At 39.9% G+C, this 19,115-nt stretch overlaps 1 protein-coding gene across 1 annotated transcript in view; it reads left to right on the forward strand.

The window, feature by feature from the left end:
• GABRA6 (gamma-aminobutyric acid type A receptor subunit alpha6) overlaps positions 1–15,155 on the forward strand; it is a 48,466-nt gene extending 33,311 nt beyond the window's left edge. Inside the window, exons 9-10 of the mRNA XM_063120553.1 lie at positions 7,041–7,313; positions 14,254–15,155. Of these exons, the coding sequence (XP_062976623.1) occupies positions 7,041–7,313; positions 14,254–14,304 (324 nt within the window). The 3' untranslated portion in view covers positions 14,305–15,155. The remainder of the gene's footprint in view (positions 1–7,040; positions 7,314–14,253) is intronic.
• Positions 15,156–19,115: the final 3,960 nt, after the last annotated feature.

Below are 19,115 nucleotides of genomic sequence, written 5' to 3' on the forward strand. Positions count from 1 at the left end.
CTTTAAAAGCAACTGTAAGAACCCTAATAGGAACCCTATTGGTAATCCATGGCCATTATACCTAAAACCCCTTCTACTGGTATATCTGCTTCTTTAATTTTGTGCATGCTTATTGAGTTTAGGTAATAATCTGATTTTCTGACAATTTCAGCAGCAAACACCTATATCCTGAGCCTAATACATTACAAAGGAAACAAGAGAGGTCCATTTCCTGACTCGATTTGATGTTATTGTAATTGATTTCTTTTTGCTTGCAGCAGTTGCTACAAGGGTACATAATTCCAAGGATGTAAGGAAAGTATATATATATGTTGATTTAAGATTTTTATGGTATCTAGAAAAATAGAAAAGTATTCATTTTACGTTATTGCCTTACTACAAGCTGTGCTGGTAGCAAAATTAAATAGTCGCAGCACAAAGCCATGTCAATTTGGAGATATTTTAATATGAATGTTCCTGGGAGATATTCTACAAACGTATATGACGGTAGGTATAAATTCTCTCTTTAAAGTACACTGTCAGTAAATAATACAAATAAAACAAATAGATGTAAGTGTCAGCAAAATGCAATCCAGTAAAGCATAGTAATTGTATTTTAAGGCCTTGTGTCCACATCACACTCAGATAAGGCTAACAAATGTATTCACCTTTATAGCTCACTCAGGGAAAGTAACAGCAGATTAAGAACAAATGTAAAATCTCATAGAAATGAAAATCAAATACAATTAGCAGCTGAAAACAATACTAATCCACCAACTTTAGCCAAATGTTTTAAAGCCAACCTAATTGCTACTGATGAAAATGAGGGCCGCTTTACATGTTAAAGAAATGAATGGGCATATGTGTAATGGGAGGACGATGTGATAACGATCCATTCCACGTGGATCCTCTGTACCAATGTTGGAGGTTCAGCATTGCATCCACCCAACCTAGTGGAAGCCTTGGCTATGCCATAATGGTAAATTATACATTGGCTCTTGTGCAGACATCTGAAGCACCTCAATTACTTTTCATAAAATAAAGGCCATTAACATCTCACCTGAAGACATTAATTAATTTCTAATTTGCCTTCTTGAACTTGAGAGGAGAGGCAATAATTCCCCACTCCCTGGTCGGTCATGTACAAGGAGGAAAGTATCAGGATTGCCAAGAAGGACGACGGCAGCTTTGCCCAACTTGGTGCTTTCCAGATGTTTTTACTACAACTCCCATTTCGTCGGCTAAGCTAGGGGCTTATGGGACTTGTAGTCCAAAACCATATGGGGGTATTAGTTTGGGGAAGGCTCACCTGGACTGTTAATAGCTTTATATAAAATGAAGGAACTCTCCTTCTGCCTTACCAGATAATCCTAAGCAAAAGTAGAGGTATAAGCACACCTATACAGGCTGAAGAGAATAGCAGAACATGATTGTGTCCGTGCATTTTCATCAGCTGTTTATTGTCTTGCCTTTTTTCATTCCAACCTTATTTACAGCTCACTTAAACTCACATTGAAGCACAACCAATTACATTTATTTCAATGGAACTATATTGGCTTAAACCAGTGTTCCCAAACCTGGTGCCCTCCAGATATTCTGGACTACAACTTCCTTCAGCCCCAACCAGCATGATCAATGGTTAGGACAGGATGAACACTGTAGTCAAAGACATTTGGAAGGCACAAGGGTGGTTAAAACCCAAGGCATCTCAAATTGTAGCACCTACAAAAGGCACTATGTAGCTAGTTCAGACCCTGGCAATCCAATTATTAACTGAGAGTAAGACCGATTGAACTCAATGAGACTTACTTCTGAATAGACATGCATAAGATTGCACTGTTAGAGGGGGTTACGTCCTCTGCCAGTCTTTGCTTAGATAAGCATAACTGCTTTGCATTTACAAGGGATGACAGTGAATACAACATGTCAGACAAAGTCATCGGCTGGTGTCAGTTTAGTAACAGTGATGGCGCTTTTGTTTCTCGGCTCAGGCACTCCCTTTCATTTTTGGCTTCGATCAGTTAAACTACCTGACTGTGGGCACAGTGTCCCCTCCTTAAGCCTGAATTCTAGAAATACCATGATGAAAAGGGGATTCAATATAGATTGAATGTAGCAGAAATACCAACTATTGACTGTTCAGGTCAGGCAGCAGTTAGGTTTCCCTTATTATTAATATTACATTTATATACTGCCCCATAGCCAAAGCTCTCTGGGTGGTTTTGGAAAGCTGTACATTTTGTGGAATTTTGTCTTAGTGCCACCAGCTACAGCAATTCTGGTTTTGTAGAAGCAGCCACACATGGGTTCCCTGCACCCAACTGAGGAAAACTGTATATGCTGTTCATGAGACTATTATTATTATTATTATTATTATTATTATTATTATTATTATTATTATTATTATTATTATTCCTCACCTCTCCCTCTGGAACAAGGTGGAAAATGACATTAATACAAAAAATCCCATAAAATGCATAAAACTGATTTAAAAACATATAGAACTGATACAATATTAACAATCAGACATCTTAAAATTCATCTGGGTAGGCCTGCCGGTAGAGAGCAAAAACAAGTGCTTGATCAGCCCTGTGATTTGTCTCTCCTGCAACCCACTGTTTTCCAGCAAGTACCATTTCAATTCTATACCCAAGGGGCTTTATCATGGGCCAGTACTTGGTGTGCATTGGAGTTTGCAACCAATAGGCATTTTCTACTGTCTCCTGCGGTCTCTTCATAGAGACAATAATAAAATAAATTATTTGGAATAAAAGCTGATACCTATTCTGGCTGTGCTGGGAGGTGAAAGAGCTGCTGTGGGCCAAAGCTTTCCTACTTACTCTGCCATTTTTAATCCCACCGCCCAATAATTATAGGAAGAACTGGAAGAAAACACACAGAAAGCTGGAGCTGGGTTGGTATCCTGGGCCTGTCTGTATGTGACATTGTGATGTAATCAGCATGGGGTGTAGCACTCTGTTCATGTGCTGAAGGGACAAGGATTCTAATAATAAAATGGTCGAAGCGTTAAAGGCAGGGCCATGAAGCAAGGCCCCCCCAAGCAAAATCTGATAGTGACTGTGAGTGAAAGCAGTGGCTCAGAGACTCTGTTTATAGAGCAGGATTATTATGATGATTAGTGCAAGTGGACATGGATAACCCTCTTTCTGCTTCTGTGACACATCTGTGGATGATCTCCCCTTTAAATCTGTCTTCCGCTTGCTGTGTAAGAGGAAAAATAGAAAATCAGACATCTGTGTTCCTGATAGGCAGAGCCCATCATCTATACATATAGTCTTTAGAACCATCTGCAGAGCATTTTCCCTGTCAGTTATTTGGGTTAATGTGAGTGGCAGTGGAATGACGATTCAAGAAATGGACATTTTGGAGTGGGGAGAAAGGAGGGGGGAAGGGAGCAGATTCGTTAGTTTGGTCTGCAGAAAAAGTAGGTCGCTGTAAGAACGCCCCTTTCTAAAAATCACATTTGTTGAGAGAACACACAGTTGCCCCATTGTGGCAGCTCCGGGGTGTGTATACCTAAGCACCATGTTTTCTTTAAATCTTTGTTTCTCTAAGTGTTAGGAGGTGCTGCCAGTTGTTAGGAAAATGGGAACTTCCAAACCCTTCTTTCAGCTTACTTGTGTGCATGTGTGTCTTAGTAGAGCAAGAGAATAAAGATTGTTTGAGTTCTGTATCCTTCCATTTATTCTGTTGATCTGGTTTATGAGGCAACTCTTGCTTTAGCCCTGTCCTGGGAAATCTCACCCCATGGAAGTCCTATTTACTCTTTCAAAAATGTGAAGGCTTAGTGTGTGTGTGTGTGTGTGTGTGTGTGTGTGTGTGTGTGTGTGTGTGTGAGAGAGAGAGAGAGAGAGAGAGAGAGAGAGAGAACGACACACATGACTTAAGTACCTCTTTACATAACCAAAGATGTAATAATACACTGAATATTTGACAACAGGCTCCTCTTCCCATGTAATAGCCCTGAAAAACATTTTAGCGAATGCAGAACTGAAACTATGTGGTGCCAGCAATGGCTACATAAAACACATTACGTAAGTTGTTACTGGCATTTGCCATGTACTAGGACAAAACTTTACATCGCTATGTCAAAGCACATGCAGGTAAAGCTCCCCACTCCACAAAGCAGTGTCTGCAGGATGGGGGGTTAGGTTGTAGGGGCTGGAGAAGGCAGTGCTGTCCTGCCAGCCCCTTGGAAGGTGGCTAGGGCTTGTACTGTCCCAAACAGCATTGTAGGCCCTTGTAGTCTCAGCATTGCAGTCGCAGAATACGTTTGAAGATTAGTGAGGGAATTCTTGCAAGGACCATGATCTCCTGGCTGCGCAAGTTCTTTGGATTGAGACTTGAGGAAAAGCTTGTATAAGGCCTTGTCTTATGTTGGCCTGCCTCTTTTTGCCTGGGCAGACAATGCAACCGGTTCACCCTCTTTATCAGGGTTACTCCAGGCTGTAGTTGATTGCTCTATTGGGGGTCAGGGAGGAATGTTTTCATGCCATCCTAATTGGCTGTGCATTGGCACATTTTTCACCTTACCTGGGTATTAACACATTTGGAGTAGGTAAATAGCTTCATGTAGGGTGACCATATGAAAAGGAGGACAGGGCTCCTGTATCTTTAACAGTTGCATAGAAAAGGGAATTTCAACAGGTGTCATTTGTATGCATGTCACACCTGGTGAAATTTCCTCTTCATCACAACAGTTAAAGCTGCAGGAGCTATACTGCAGCTATACTGTGACCAGATTTAAAAGAGGGCAGGGCACCTGTAGCTTTAACTGTTGTGATGAAGAGGAAATTTCAACAGGTTCTCCATATATACAAATGACACCTGCTGAAATTCCCTTTTCTACATTACTGTTAAAGATACAGGAGCCCTGTCCTCCTTTTCATATGGTCACCCTAGCTTCATGGTTCATGGAAATAATTGTCACAACATGACAGAGCAGTGTAGGCAGTGGCGAGGGATGATGGTCAGGGACTAAGACCCATAGATGGTGAAGTTATGCATCTGTCCCAATGCTCTCAGGAGAGACCTTCGCCATGACTGTGGAGGTGCCTGTAACTGATGGCATTGTGGGCAAGGCAGAGGCTGCCAAGCAGATTTGGAGCATCTACTGGAGAAGGACCTTCTCTTGGCCTAACTGTATGCCCAAATCTCGGATTTCGTCATATGCAGAAGGTTCAGGGCTGTGCAGCATGGTAGAAGGATAGTAGCATGGATACCCAGACCAGTTTCTCAGGAGTTAGGAATAGATGGACATGCAATGTCCAGTTCTGCATATGTCCACCATTTCCATGCCAGTTTTTGGTGCAGCTATTTCCCCCTTTTTTTGGTAAACATAAATCTGTATGGACTTAGGGGTGCATATTTTTTAAAAGTGCATTTTTGTGGATGTAGGTAGGTTTCTGTATGTGTTTACCCATTAACTTAACTGCTTATGTGCATTTTCGAAATGTATGCATTTAAGCGTACATTTCATGAGACATGTTCTTTTTGGTCTGGGAAATGCATTGCAAGTTATTGTCCATTTCCAGGGGATGCTGATTGAATAATTCTGTTTAAACAAATTTGTCAGATTTTGGAGAATTCTCCCAGGTCCAATTCAAGTAACTAGATAAGCATTTGCATATGATCATTTGATGATCATATGCAAGCTTTCCCGCATTCTCCATCGATGACTATAGCCTCCATGTGGTGAAGAGACCATTATAGAAAATGCTGTCACATGATGGAAGGGAGCACTGAGTGTCTAACATGGTCGTTTCAGTTGTTTGTGCATCCAAAATAGGAGGCAAACGTCCCTACAGAGATGTGCTTAGTTGCTAAGGGAAGCAAGAGATCTGCCCCACAATGGACTCATAGGAGCATTGTGCCCTACGTTTTGTTCATTTTGGTCTTAGTATAAACCATTGCATATCTTTAAATAAGTTCACATATACCCTGTTCAGACAACATGCTAAGGCATGTGGTTAAGCATTTTAAGCTAAACATTATAGCTTAACGTGTCATATGATCCATGTCATGTGAACCATTCCAAACCATGGTGGCTACATAACCATGATTCAAACATGCTCTCTAACCATTTGCTGCCTAACTATGGCTTAGGGTGTCATCTGAACAGGCCCATAATTGAAATGTTTGCTTGCATTTAACTCAATTAACATGTTCAATGGATTATTTTCCCCTATAGGAAAGTTTGCAACTTTGCCTGAAAGGTTCTACCCCCTTGTGTCTACACCACAGCCAGTGCAGTGGATTTTGAATGAAAAGTTTCACATTTTGTTTTGCATCAGCAACCATATTTCATCCACTCACATTTGCTCATCTTCAACGCTCGTTTTCAGACATTCACTCACATAATCACAGGAAGGTACACACCAGGAAACGATTCTTACATATATTTGCACAAAATTATTACCTTAACTTTTGCTTGCTAGCTTGACCTGTGTAAAACAAGCCAAATTGCAGGAGAGAAGAAAGGTATGGAGACAATTTCACAAAGTTCAGTTTTTAAGTGAGTACAATACCCGAGGCTAGAATGTATCCCTGAAAATTATAGTTTATTAGAGGAAAATGCCAAACACTAAGGATGACTATATTGAAGTACATCTATATTGTTTTTCAGTGTGATGTTTCTACCTTTTTTTTTCTGTACCAGTTCATTTTCTTTTTCAGTCTGACCTTAAAAACAAACAAATAGGCACTATGCCTTTTTATAGCAACGCTATTTTCACATATTTCATGTCAAAGCGTTCCACCAAATATAATCTGCCCAAGAACAATGGATATCAGAAAGATGTCATATGCACAGACATGGGTTTGATGACGACAGCTTTCAGTGTTTCACTGCTTGTTCATTTCATGTTAACTTTAGAGCATGCTGCAAAAAAATGATAGTTAGAAAAATGATAAAAAATGATAAAAAAGAGGAAGAGCAGGAAAACTAAATTTTAATAAACTGAAATATCGGGAAACACTCTGAATAAAACTTCAGTGCTTAGTTTCCTTTAAACTGCCATAACTGTATTTTCTCCTTGCAGCACTCTGACTCCAATTGCAACCTGAAGAAACGAATGAACTCTGTGACATCTCAAACAGATCAGTCCCCTGAAGCAAGCATACTGTCAAATAGTGCATCTCAAGGCCAACCAACATCTGTTTCTTCACCACCACCCCTGCCGCCGTCGACACCACCACCATTAATTGGAGGCACGAGTAAAATAGACCAGTACTCCAGGATCCTTTTCCCAGTGGCATTTGCAGGATTCAACCTAGTGTACTGGGTGGTTTACCTTTCAAAAGACACGATGGAAGTGAGTAGTAATATTTTATAGCATGCTGAAGTCTGAGGGTGCTTCCAGATGGTTGGCTCCTGGTACTACTGATCAAAAAATATTGATAACTGATTTTCTGTTCTAAGAAAGGAGACAGAAAAAGCCATAAGGAAAACACTGGAGGGTTACAAATGAAAGACAATATTGTCTGGCTTCCCTGTGAAATTTTGAGAATTTTCCAAGAAAAGCATCATCTCGAAGCACGCTATATCTGTTTGATCCAATATTTAATTTACCACTAGTGCACCAGTTACTCAGGCTTTTTTTTAATGAAGTTGTTATAACATCATGGACATAATGGGCACATAGATCTTGCATGACCAAAATGGATTTTTTATTCATTTCGATGAATGAAGAAATCCATGCCTGAAAATCTATGTGCAGATAGATCTGCTTCCTACACTGGACAACCTTGCTCATGGAGGAGTTTGTGTGCTGTGCTCATCAGGAAATATCCTCCTGGTAGTAGACAGGATTTGGAAGATCTGCTCCATGATGGCTCAGAACAAGGAGTAGTAGCAACCACTCTCTGGAACTCCCTCCTATACAAATTAGACAGGCACCAACCCTTCTGGGTTTTCAGTGCATACTGAAAACATACTTTTTCCAACAAGTATTCCCAGGAACGTAATACTATCTTCTGTTTACAGTAATAAAAATGCAGTATTTAATTATGATCTTATACTGTATTTTGTTCATTCCTTAGAACTTTATTTTAAGTTATTCATAAATATTGCTAGTTTATCTATCCAGGGGCAGCTTGTGACCCTACAGATCTTCTCACCTACAACTCCCATCAGACCTCGCCAACATAACCAATGGGGGAGGGGCGATTATGGAAATTGTAAGCCAAAACAACTGGAGGGCCACAAGTTGCTCACCCCCGAACTAAGCAAATGTTAATTAACTAATTCAACTTAATGGGAAGAAAATTTTCCACCTCCTTCTTCCCACTGCAGCTTCCTGAAACCTCTGAAAAGCCACTCTGGAGGGTTGGGCTCCTGTCCTCAACAATGTGAGATGGGGTATGGGTGGGGGGTGCAGGTGGGGATAGGGGATTTTCCTTCTGTGAACTTCCTTAAGAACTGGGAGAAAGCCCCACTTAATGTAATGGGATTTACTTCTGAGTAGACATGTATAGTATTGCACTGTAAGTTAACATTTTAGGATTCTCTCCCCCTCCCCCCTACTCCATCCCACATTGTTCAGGAGAGCTTCTTGACTTTATGGAGAGGGTTTCTGATGAGCGTTATGGGGATGGAGGGTGCGTAGAACAGAAAACTTTTCTTTAGTTAACTTCCTTATGTTAACTTCCCTTAGGATCTCAGCCAATGTGTTTAGGATCAGGGTGTTAAGCAGTTAAGGGAAAATAAATCACCTGAATACTTTTGTGGACCGCATTAGGAATTATCAGCCAATCTGACCAGATAGGCTAGATTGAAGACTTAGTTGATTTGAATGCTCACGTGGTCTGTGGTTACCTAGAACATGCTGATGGCACTTGACACTTCATACTAGATAATATAAGGATTTGAAAGCATTCAAATTCTTTTCTAAGTGAGCCTGTCATTCTACTAGGTCGTGGCTTTGCATTTCTGCTCCAGTCCACATGGAACAGAAGATCTGGCAATTATACTACTACTACTCTACTACTACTACTATATTTGGCTGAAGTGAGGTATAAATTGTAAATCTGAAAATCTGCTTCAGTGAAATTATTTCAGCCCTTATACGAGGCTTGTGATCTTCCCCAGATGGTGGTCCCTGCGGCACTCAGATTCAGTAGCAGAATCTCACTTGAGGCTTGCTTGGTTTATTTCATTATTTAAGAATCCTGCTTACCTCTGGTGTAATTCATCTGTGGCAAAATGACAAGTTTGAAACATGACATTTCAGGTGAAAGTGCTACTGGCAGTATTCAGACCACAGTACATTGTAATGGTAAGATTGTGTGAGTCAGGTTCTCAGCCCTGGAGAAATGTGTGTTTACTGCTGAAAAGGGGGCAGATGTTTAATTGCAGAAGCATGGATAGTGGCCTTTATAATTCACAAAATCAAACTATTAAAATCATTGTTGTAAGTGGACAGGCATCCTCTTCTGCGTAAGATCAATTTGTAATTAATTTAGATGGGATGTATCAGTGCGTGGCTTCTCTATCATTCGAACATAAAATTGGACTAATGCCATGCATTTCGTAGTTTATCTAATGCAAACACACTCCTCTGGTAATCACAGTAGGATTTACCACTTTGCAAATTAGCACAGTCACAATCCAGATACAGAGATTGATGGGGAAGTATTTTTCTTTCTTTTTTTCTGTTGAAGAAATTGCCTCTGAATGTAGAATTAGGGACAAAAGAAGCAGGGTCAGCTGCATGGTTGGGCGCTGGCCAAGGGCCCACACATCGTCAGGGTCCCCTGAAAAGAGCCCCTTGGAATTCCTCCTCCTCTTTACCATTGCAACCTGCTTGATCATCTGCCACCCGTTCTGACCCAGACAGTGGTGGTGGTGGTGGTGGTGGTGGTGGTGAGAAGGAGCACCAGCAGATGCCACTGCCTACTTGCTCATCAGCTCTTTGTCTTCAAGCAAGCAATTGGTAGTAATGATGAGAAAGATGAGGAGGATTAGCAGCTGGTGACAAAGATGAGGAGGCGGTAAACTCACTGAGGGTGAAGCTGTAAATGGCAGAGTGCCTGTCCAAGGACCCTCAAAAACTTGAGACAGCACTGAAAAGAAGAATTGATTTTGGAAATAACTCAAGTAAATTCTTTTTCACCAATTATATTTGCTGCCATAAATTGTGAGCATAATATTAAGAAGCTTATGGACACATTAATAGATGAATATTTTAGTCTTCAAGCCACACTTCATACAAAAGCCTGTGGCTGAAGTATTATGATGTGATGGATTTTTAAGTATAATCTAACTGCTGTGGGTCAGTAACAGAATGTTGACAAATGGCACAATTTCTGAGAGGAAGGTTAGTTTTGCTGAGGATAAATCTCACAGTGCATGCTTCATCAGGCTGGGGAGACAGGAGTCTAGACAAGTGGAGCTGAAAGCTGGGGAGCTGAACAGAAAGAGAATTCAGGAAGTAGTGGGACAAAAGACTAAAGAGGCAAAGGCCATGGGGAAAATGTATTTGAAATAGGATCGGTGGAAAGTAAGTAGGCTGAAGAACGGATGGGTGGAGGAGACACCAGGCCAATTTGCATATCACAATAAGACACCCTGAAAATAATCTATCCTGGGTTGATTGTTTGTAAACCCACATTATTCCCATTGGATGACCAGGCAATCAGCTTCCCATAGCATATTTCTCCATTAGTCCTCCTGCCTCTCCCACATGTAGCCCATGAGACTTTGCAGCACACAACCTCAGCAGATCATTGGTGGAGTAGAGTTTACACATATTTATCAGGGGTTTTGTGGGAGGTTTTAAAATTTTTTGTGGGGAGATATGTGAAAATTCCCTAATAGAAGTAATTGCAGGAGGAGCAGAACTGTTAATGGGATAGGATGAAGAACGTGAGGTAAATCTTTGGAAAAAGGGGCAGGGGCCCTATGGCTCAGGAAATCTTGAGGCAGGAATTTATTTATTTTAGTGCTATGCCAAAAAATTATCCAACAAAAATTTCAACCGTTCTCATTCAATTTGATAGAAAAGAAATTGCTTTCGAAAAGGAATTCAAAGGAGAAGAAATTTTGGAGAAGTCCTCATGGGTTTGGTTAAGGGTTCTTGTGCTTACCTTACTTATGAGATGACTGAGGAGCATGTTTGAGTGTCCTGTCTTTCATTGTACAGTCTTCTCTCTGACAGCCTGTAGCCTCCTTGGCTTCCTGCACTTCCCACCCAGGAGAAGATGTCATAAATTTATTCCTCCTACAGGGCCTTTTCAAATCAGGAAGTGCAGGCAGCCTGGAAAGCTGTAGAGCAATGGTGCAATAGAAAGAAAAATATAGGCAGTACCCACAGCTACCTCACAGTGATTAGGTAAGGTTAGAAACACCACCAGCACACATTCAAAATAAATTATAAATTGCCCTGAGAATGAGGCAGAAAAATGGAAACCCGTTTCATGGGCAGCACAGTTAATGCTGTTGCTACTTGCAGTAGCAGAGCAAAAAAAAAAAAAAAACCACCCTTAGGGAAAAAAAGAGAAACAAGCTGTTCTACAACCCTTGTCAAAGGTGAAGCATATCTGTGAGAAACTGTTGAAGAATTTCTCCTTCTCCTGATGAAATTGTCTCCCCAATTTCTCTACCCACAAAGAGGGTGAAGAATTTTGAGAGGCCACTTGCCTAATTTATTTATTTATTTATAACATTTATATATTGCGCCACATCTAAACAGATTCCAGAGTGGTGAACAATAAAAGATAAAAGGAGTAAATCACTTACTAAAAATTTTAAAAACAAAAACAGAGTATCAATAAAGAAAAGTGTGCTGATCAGTGGAGGAAGGCTTCTTGAAATAAATACGCCTTTAGCAGGTGCTGAAAACAGCACAATCTTGCTACCTGCCTAGCCTCCAGAAGCATGAAGTTCCAGAGAAAGGGAGCCACCACACTGAAGGCTCTAGTCTGGGTGGATTCCAACCAGACCACAGGTCCCTGCAGAGCCACCAGGATCACCCCATCCGATGACCTCAGTGACTGGGTAGGTTGATAAGGGAGAAGACACTTTCTCAAGGAATAGTAGGAAGATGAAATTCACCTATTGATTTGAAATAACCAGCTACATCTTTGACTATGAGATAGTATATTGGAAATTCACAAATGGCTCTCTGGGTGAGGAATTGTGGGAAATTAAAAGAGTGGCTAGATCTAGCCATTTGGCACTGCTTGGCATGCCTGGTCAGCAAAAATTGTTAAGGGGTGTCAAGGCAAGCATCAACAGGATGTTTTATGTTGACACTAGTCCTGGCCAAGTTTTACATCAAATCTGGCTGAATTGGCAAGGGATAAAGCACAAACTAGAGGCTGATATTGAAGTGGGTCAGATATTGAAGTGAATCATTTAAGCTCAACAACTGCAGGTTGGAAAGACTGTGGTTACAGTTAGATGGAACCAGGTTAACTGCCCCATGTTTTCTGGTTCATTTGACAAAATCTGTTTTTGTGGGGAGTCTTTGTTTTCAGTAAAATCTCACATCAAAGGAGCCATGAACCTCTATCTTAAGTGAGGGGAATATCAGGCCTAGGGGCCAATTCCAGCCCCCTTATCCTCACCATACCCCCTTCCAATCTTGACTGCTTATCATTTGGTGGTTTTCCAGCCCCCCCCCCCCCAATTCTTCACCACTGCAATGCAGCCTTCAAAAGCTTCTCCAACTTCAAACTGGAAGGGCTTCCCCACCCCTGCTTTATTTAAAGATTGGTTTCAGGAGATATGGCTCACATTTCTTTCTTATATAGATTCTGCAGAGGAATCGTAAGACAAGCAAGGTTGAAATCAGTCTTTACTGGTGTAAATCCTGTATTGCCATGGGGGCTAGTGTGTGAGAATGATTGGATAAAAGTACGTTTGCTCAACTGGTAGAACTGTACACTTTTCAAGCAAATCTGCTACGCTAATCTGGCCAATGAGGCATACAAAAAACCGTACTTTTTAAAAAGAGCATTTACCATTTCTTTAAGTTGAAAGGCTCAACTTTCAGAACAACAATTTCCAGAGTTCTATGTGCATCCATTGGCGGGGGATTACTCCCCACTACCACTAATGTGAATGGTTTAGGGTGTGAAGTTCGCTTTCCCCTTTTATAAGCCTCCCCCTATCACCACCCACTGATAACTACAACTCCCAGAGTGCTTTGCATTTTCTTGCTCAGATGGCTTTATTTCAGTGTCTTGTTGCTGGGCCCAGTCTGGGCTCAAGGCCAGGCACTGCATTGCCCCAGGTTGGCCTCAGCAACAGGAGGGAAGCCCAGGTGGGACTCACTAGGGCTGCCATGTTGGCTAGGCATGGTGGCAGTAACAGTGATGAAGGTCATCACAAGATTTCCATTGGCAGAGGAATAGGGGACTGGTTCGCACAGACCCCCCAAAAATAGTGTTTTGCTAGGGTGACCATATGGAAAGGAGGACAGGGCTCCTGTATCTTTAAAAGCTGTATTGAAAAGGGAATTTCAGCAAGTGCCATTTGTATGCACTCTTCATCACAACAGTAAAGTTGCAGGAGCCCTCTCCTCCTTTTCATATGGTCACCCTAGTTTTGCTATTAAAGCTTGAACTTTGAACTTTTTCACAGTTTCAAAATTTTCTGCTCACTTACACACCTCAAGCTTCAATTTTTTTTAAAAAAAATGAGCAAAATCAGTCTCGTAGGTCTCGAGTAATAAGACTTAAACTACCGTATGCTTGTATAGATTTGATCATCAGTGTTAGTCTTACTAACACTTACTAGCATGTTGGTATCAAGTCTGTAGACCATGTTTCAGGGGGAAACATCCTTCTCACGCATACTGTGTTACAGTTGTAATGATAAGTATAGAAGGGATTGCATTATTTGATTCTGATTTTTTCATCTGAAATTACATTAAAATATATTTTCGTTTTCTGAATGTCTCAAGTCTGTAACGAAAATTGAATATATTATTGTTACCTCTGTAAAATTTTGAAAAATAAATGGTTTGGTGTATTTATTTGCATGTGAGATCATAACAACCTGGAGTGGGGGTGGGGGTGGGGGGTGGGGGTGGGATTGTGGTGATGCATATAAAAGCAATAGCCAGAGAGTCATTGTCATGTACACTTATTATTGGGGCTTATTGAGTCAAGTCAGCTATGATTCATCCGTACAATATGTTGCTGATTTAGGCTTTCAGAGACAAATGAAAATCAATAGTAGCTGTGTTGCTGATTGGCTGCTCTGTAGGGAGCCCTTGACTGAATTTTCCTTTGAATCTTTTCTTTCAGTTTTTTGAACCTACTGCAATGCATCTTCGAAATGACCATCAACCCAACTGATGAGTACAAACTCAGGTGTGACACGGGGCTGAAAGACTTGCTGAGCTGAGTGATTAGTTGAAAGGGCAATTGTGAAGTTGTAGTCACTGTGAATGATAAATACGTCAGTGTTTCCAAGGCATCTCCTGAAGACATGAAACCTTGGCATGTGAAAGGTGCAGTCCATGTAATGTATGTACCCTGTGGAGGATGATTGCTAGAGCAGGTTCTTTTGTTGATTCACTTCATGTTCTAGCAAGTTTGCTACATAGGTCAGGGCTGGGGGTTTGGATTCATTATTAGTTTGTTCTGGCAGATTTTTTGCCCCTTAAAAGTTCTGTCCTAGGCCAGGTACACATTCAAGTAGTATAGTATAGTATTATGGCAGAGATATTATGCTGCTACAAATGTCAGGGTATGAAATTTACGAACATTTCAAACAAGTATACTTGTAGATAAACTGATATACAACTCGATCCTATGAATACTTACTCAGATGTATGTCCACTGAATTCAGTGGGGCTTACTCCCTGGTAACTGTGCATAGGATTACAGCCTTAGTCTCATTAATTTAAATGGGACAAAACTAATTCTCACTTGAGCCAATGTTGTATTTAACTATTTCAGGGATTTATGCACTTTGTAATAAAATCTACACCCAGCAAAACAGCCATAATCCTTTAATATCCTGTATCCATCCATGATTACTTGCAATCAAGAATGGCATTTCTGTCCTTTCATTTCATGCATTACTGGGAATAATCCATGGTTAATGATTAACAGTGCTGAGTATGATTACTCTGAAATAAGTGCCACTATGTATTAGGTTTTACTCCCAGGTAAATGCGTCTAGAATTGCACCCTAAAAGTAATTATTTCAGATTAAATGAAACAGGACACAAGGGTGTGAGTTTATGGAGCCAGACATTGCTGTCTCCCTAATAACTGTAGATAACCCCATTTTGAAAGTTTTGATTCAAAAGTGACATTGATTGCAATAACTTTCTAAAGTAACGATATACAATAGGTAGAACTAGACATTATCTAGGGAAAAGCACTGCCCCAACTTTCTATTTACCAAGATAACAGCAGGAGATAGTTACAGTGATGGATCAACATGGAGTTGGAAAATGCCTCTGGCATCTGCTGATTCTCTCCAGCAAATCTTCTCCTAGGCTGCTTACCCCTGCCCCCAGGTGGGCTCTCTTCCTGTTTTGGAACTCAGCTGGAGGGGAAACCTTCACAAATGATTGGGACACATTTTCTGGGGAGATTCAGTGGGTGGAGGAAGCGTTAAGCATAACCTCCTGTCTGCTTTCTCCCCAGAAAATCCACCAACTCCAGAACCTACATTAGCATTATGAGGAAAGCAGAGAGTTGTGTAGACTTTTCCTCTTTTGTTCCTTAGGCTCCAGGACGCTTTGCCACTACCATAATTGGTTCCCACCATCCTAGATAATGATTGCTGGTCTCCAGTATTCCCTTTTTTGTGCAAAGTCCTCCTAGTACAAGAGATGGCATGTCCAGTCCAGGCTTTCCTGGATGAAGCTGATTATTTGGATCATTTCCAGTCTAGATTCCAGCCTGATTTTGGGACAGAAACAGCCTTGGTTGCATTGATGGATGACATATGCTGGGAACTAGATCAGGGAAGCAGCCCAGTTGGATCTCTCAGTGGTGTTCAATACCATTGATTGTAGTATCATTCTGGGCCATTTGGAAAGTATAGGATTTGAGGGGTGTGTGTGCTTTGAAATGGTTTTGATTCTACCTGGTTGAACATTACCAAAAAGTGGTGCTGGGGAACTATTCCTCATAGGCCTCTTTGCCATTGCCTACATGTCTTTTGAATGATTTTTGCTTTATAAACAGAACCTGGATATAACTACATGTACAATGACATCAGTATTGCTTTTTTGTAGTGTTTTTTCCAGTCCACAGAAGTAATTTATTTTATTTATTTATTTATTTATTTATTTATTTATTTATTTATTTATTTATTTCATTTCTATACTGCCCAATAGCCGAAGCTCTCTGGGTGGTTCACAAATTGACATGTGCATTTGTGAAACTCCACACACAAATAACCTTGATTCATTCATGCTCATGTCCACATCAAGGTCAATCAAATACAGTGAATAAAAGCAATGTGCACTTGGACAGAATAATCTAGAGGGCAATTTTGAAAGTTTCCTGTCCAGTTCCGCCATTATTTGAGCTACTTAGTCCCACTCAAGTCAAGAAAAAGAGTTGAGACATGTAATGACCACTTCTTCTAAATTATGGATTAGGATGACTGTTATTGCTAATGAAGAAGAAAGAGTTTGGTGCTATCTGCATAATTCTACCTAAATTAATGGAATTGTTGATAAAACACCATGTGAGAATTTAGCTTGAAAGAAATAGAAGTGCCCATTTTTTATCGTTTGGTTTAGTGTTACTAGGCTCATGCATCCCTCCTCCTGTCTTTTCCTCTAGTGCGGCTATGAGAAGAAAATTGGAACCTTCCACTTCTCTTTTAGATTAGGCAGTTTAGCTTGTCATCTGAACCCTAAACTGTAGTTAATCTTAACTATGGTTTCATTGAAATTAACGAGCTTCATAACCCATGGTTTGAAGGTGGCTCGTTTTGAACAAACTGTAGTTGAGATGAATTGCAGTTTCCTGGGTTCCAACAACACAACAATTAATTAATAAAAAAATGGAAGTGTAAGCTGAACCAAAGGAGAAGATCAGAGGGTAGGAAGAGTTCAAGCCAGGTTGAGGGGAATCGCAGGCTAGGTTCATTCTTGTAATGCTAAACTATGATTTAGCATCACATCTGAACCATACTAACACTTTTCTTGTTAGTATTTTTTTTAAGATGAATGCTGTGCATTTCATCCTATTGTATGCATTTTTCACTTTCTCCTTTAAATAATATAAAAAATGCAGTTAGCATATGTAAATTGCTTGAAAGAAGATGAAAAAGTAACCTTTCGGCATTATCTGTTCATTTGCACCTGTATTTCCCGTATATCTTTATATGACATTCTAGTTAAAGCATTGTAGAGTGGCTCTTCCCTCTGATATTTATCTGGAGGTATTCCACTCCGTTGTACACTTTTATAATATGTATTTTTGCTACATATTTCTTAGATTTTATTATCTTAGGATATCTTGGCATGAATGTAATGTTACTTTGCTAACCGAATTGATGCTCAGTCCGTTTCCCTTCCAGTGAATACTGGATTGGGAGTCCAAAGCCTAACAGAACATAGAGTGCACTATGTGTTCCATTTGCAGCACAGTGTGGCTAAAGGCTCCTTAGTATGTTACGGGAAATAATGGGAGAGGAACTGAAATTGTCTCCAACTTCCACTTTTCACAGCATAGCTGCAAAGGAGCTGGGATCTCTCATATTGCCCCCACAGGGAGATGTATTGACTTTCAAAAAAATATATCTCTTGTGCATCTCCATATGAGATGGGCATGTTAGACTGTTGTACTGTACGTTAAATTGAAACATGACAAAAGCAATAATCCATTTTACTTTATTTTAATCTTTAATGTGCAATTTTACATTTTTTTCTTGAAGAAATAGTATATATTATATATGTACATCTGTAAATACACAAGCATAGTTTTGAAATAGTTTGATATAGCTTGTTAAAATATATCTGGATGTATTACATTTTGGGGGGGAATGATGGAAAAGGATGATTGTATTTGAATTATTTATTTCTGTATTTTGTCATAATAATAATAATAAACTAGAGAAAAATAAAAAGATGGGACAGTACTATAAGATTGAATAGAAATACGGTCCATTTTCTTTTGAATGTACCCTTTCACAGATAAAGCCAGAACTCTACACTTACTAAGCCTGAATTACCACTCGACAGTTTAATACCATTAAATATTTCACATGTCATTATTGAATGGCTCATCCAGTGTCAACTTTGAGTTAACTGGATTTGCCGTTTTTTATTGATGGTCCAGTTTCTGCACAGATGACCCCTTGAATCCCCTCGTTATCATAGGTAAGAGGAACAAGATTTAATGTGGCATTTGTTTTCATATTAGTACAGGAATATTTATTTTGGTTATTAAATGCTTTGCAGAACTATATTACTTATGGCTGTACAACTACTTTCTAATAATGGCACCTTCTATTTCATAATACATCCAGTGACTTTTCTTTATGTGAATCATAGCATCACTGAACCCAATCCAACTTGGAGACATTAGCAAAGCAATGGATTAAAAGGAGGGACGTTTGAAGATTTCATTCGGTTTGCATTTTTAAGCAAACCAATTTGATTTGCACTTCCCAAACTAATTCATGGAACAGAATGTTGTTATCCTTTGGTTTCTGTACTTCTCTGAATGTTGTGATACAGTTCTTAACTCACAAAATGTACCAAAGTGTATTTAAATATGCACACTTTAGGTTAAAATGCATACCTTATGGTAAAGTGCATAAGGGCCATGCACAATAATGCAGGAGACAATGACTTTTACACATGCTGGCAGCCCTGGATTTCTTTAACCAACCAGAGCAATGGGGGTGGGGTGGGGGCGGCAGTGAAACTTCCACAATCACATGTAACCATCTGGAAAGGCCTAATTAATACTCTCTAGCTTAATCCAGATTAGTAGACCCTCAAGAGGAAGTTAAGCCCCACAGTTTTATATATCTGTATCACTATATGCAAGTTGTTGTCAATAGGTTATTTCATGCTTCGTGTCAGTTGTGTTTTCATGTTATATTGTTTGTTCATGAAATAAAATAAATAAATAAATCCACAACTTAAGATAAGAAAGCACACACAAAATTTGTGAAATTTTTA

This window comes from Elgaria multicarinata, chromosome 3 (assembly GCF_023053635.1).
Source record: "Elgaria multicarinata webbii isolate HBS135686 ecotype San Diego chromosome 3, rElgMul1.1.pri, whole genome shotgun sequence".
Classification (NCBI taxonomy): Eukaryota; Metazoa; Chordata; class Lepidosauria; order Squamata; family Anguidae; genus Elgaria; species Elgaria multicarinata.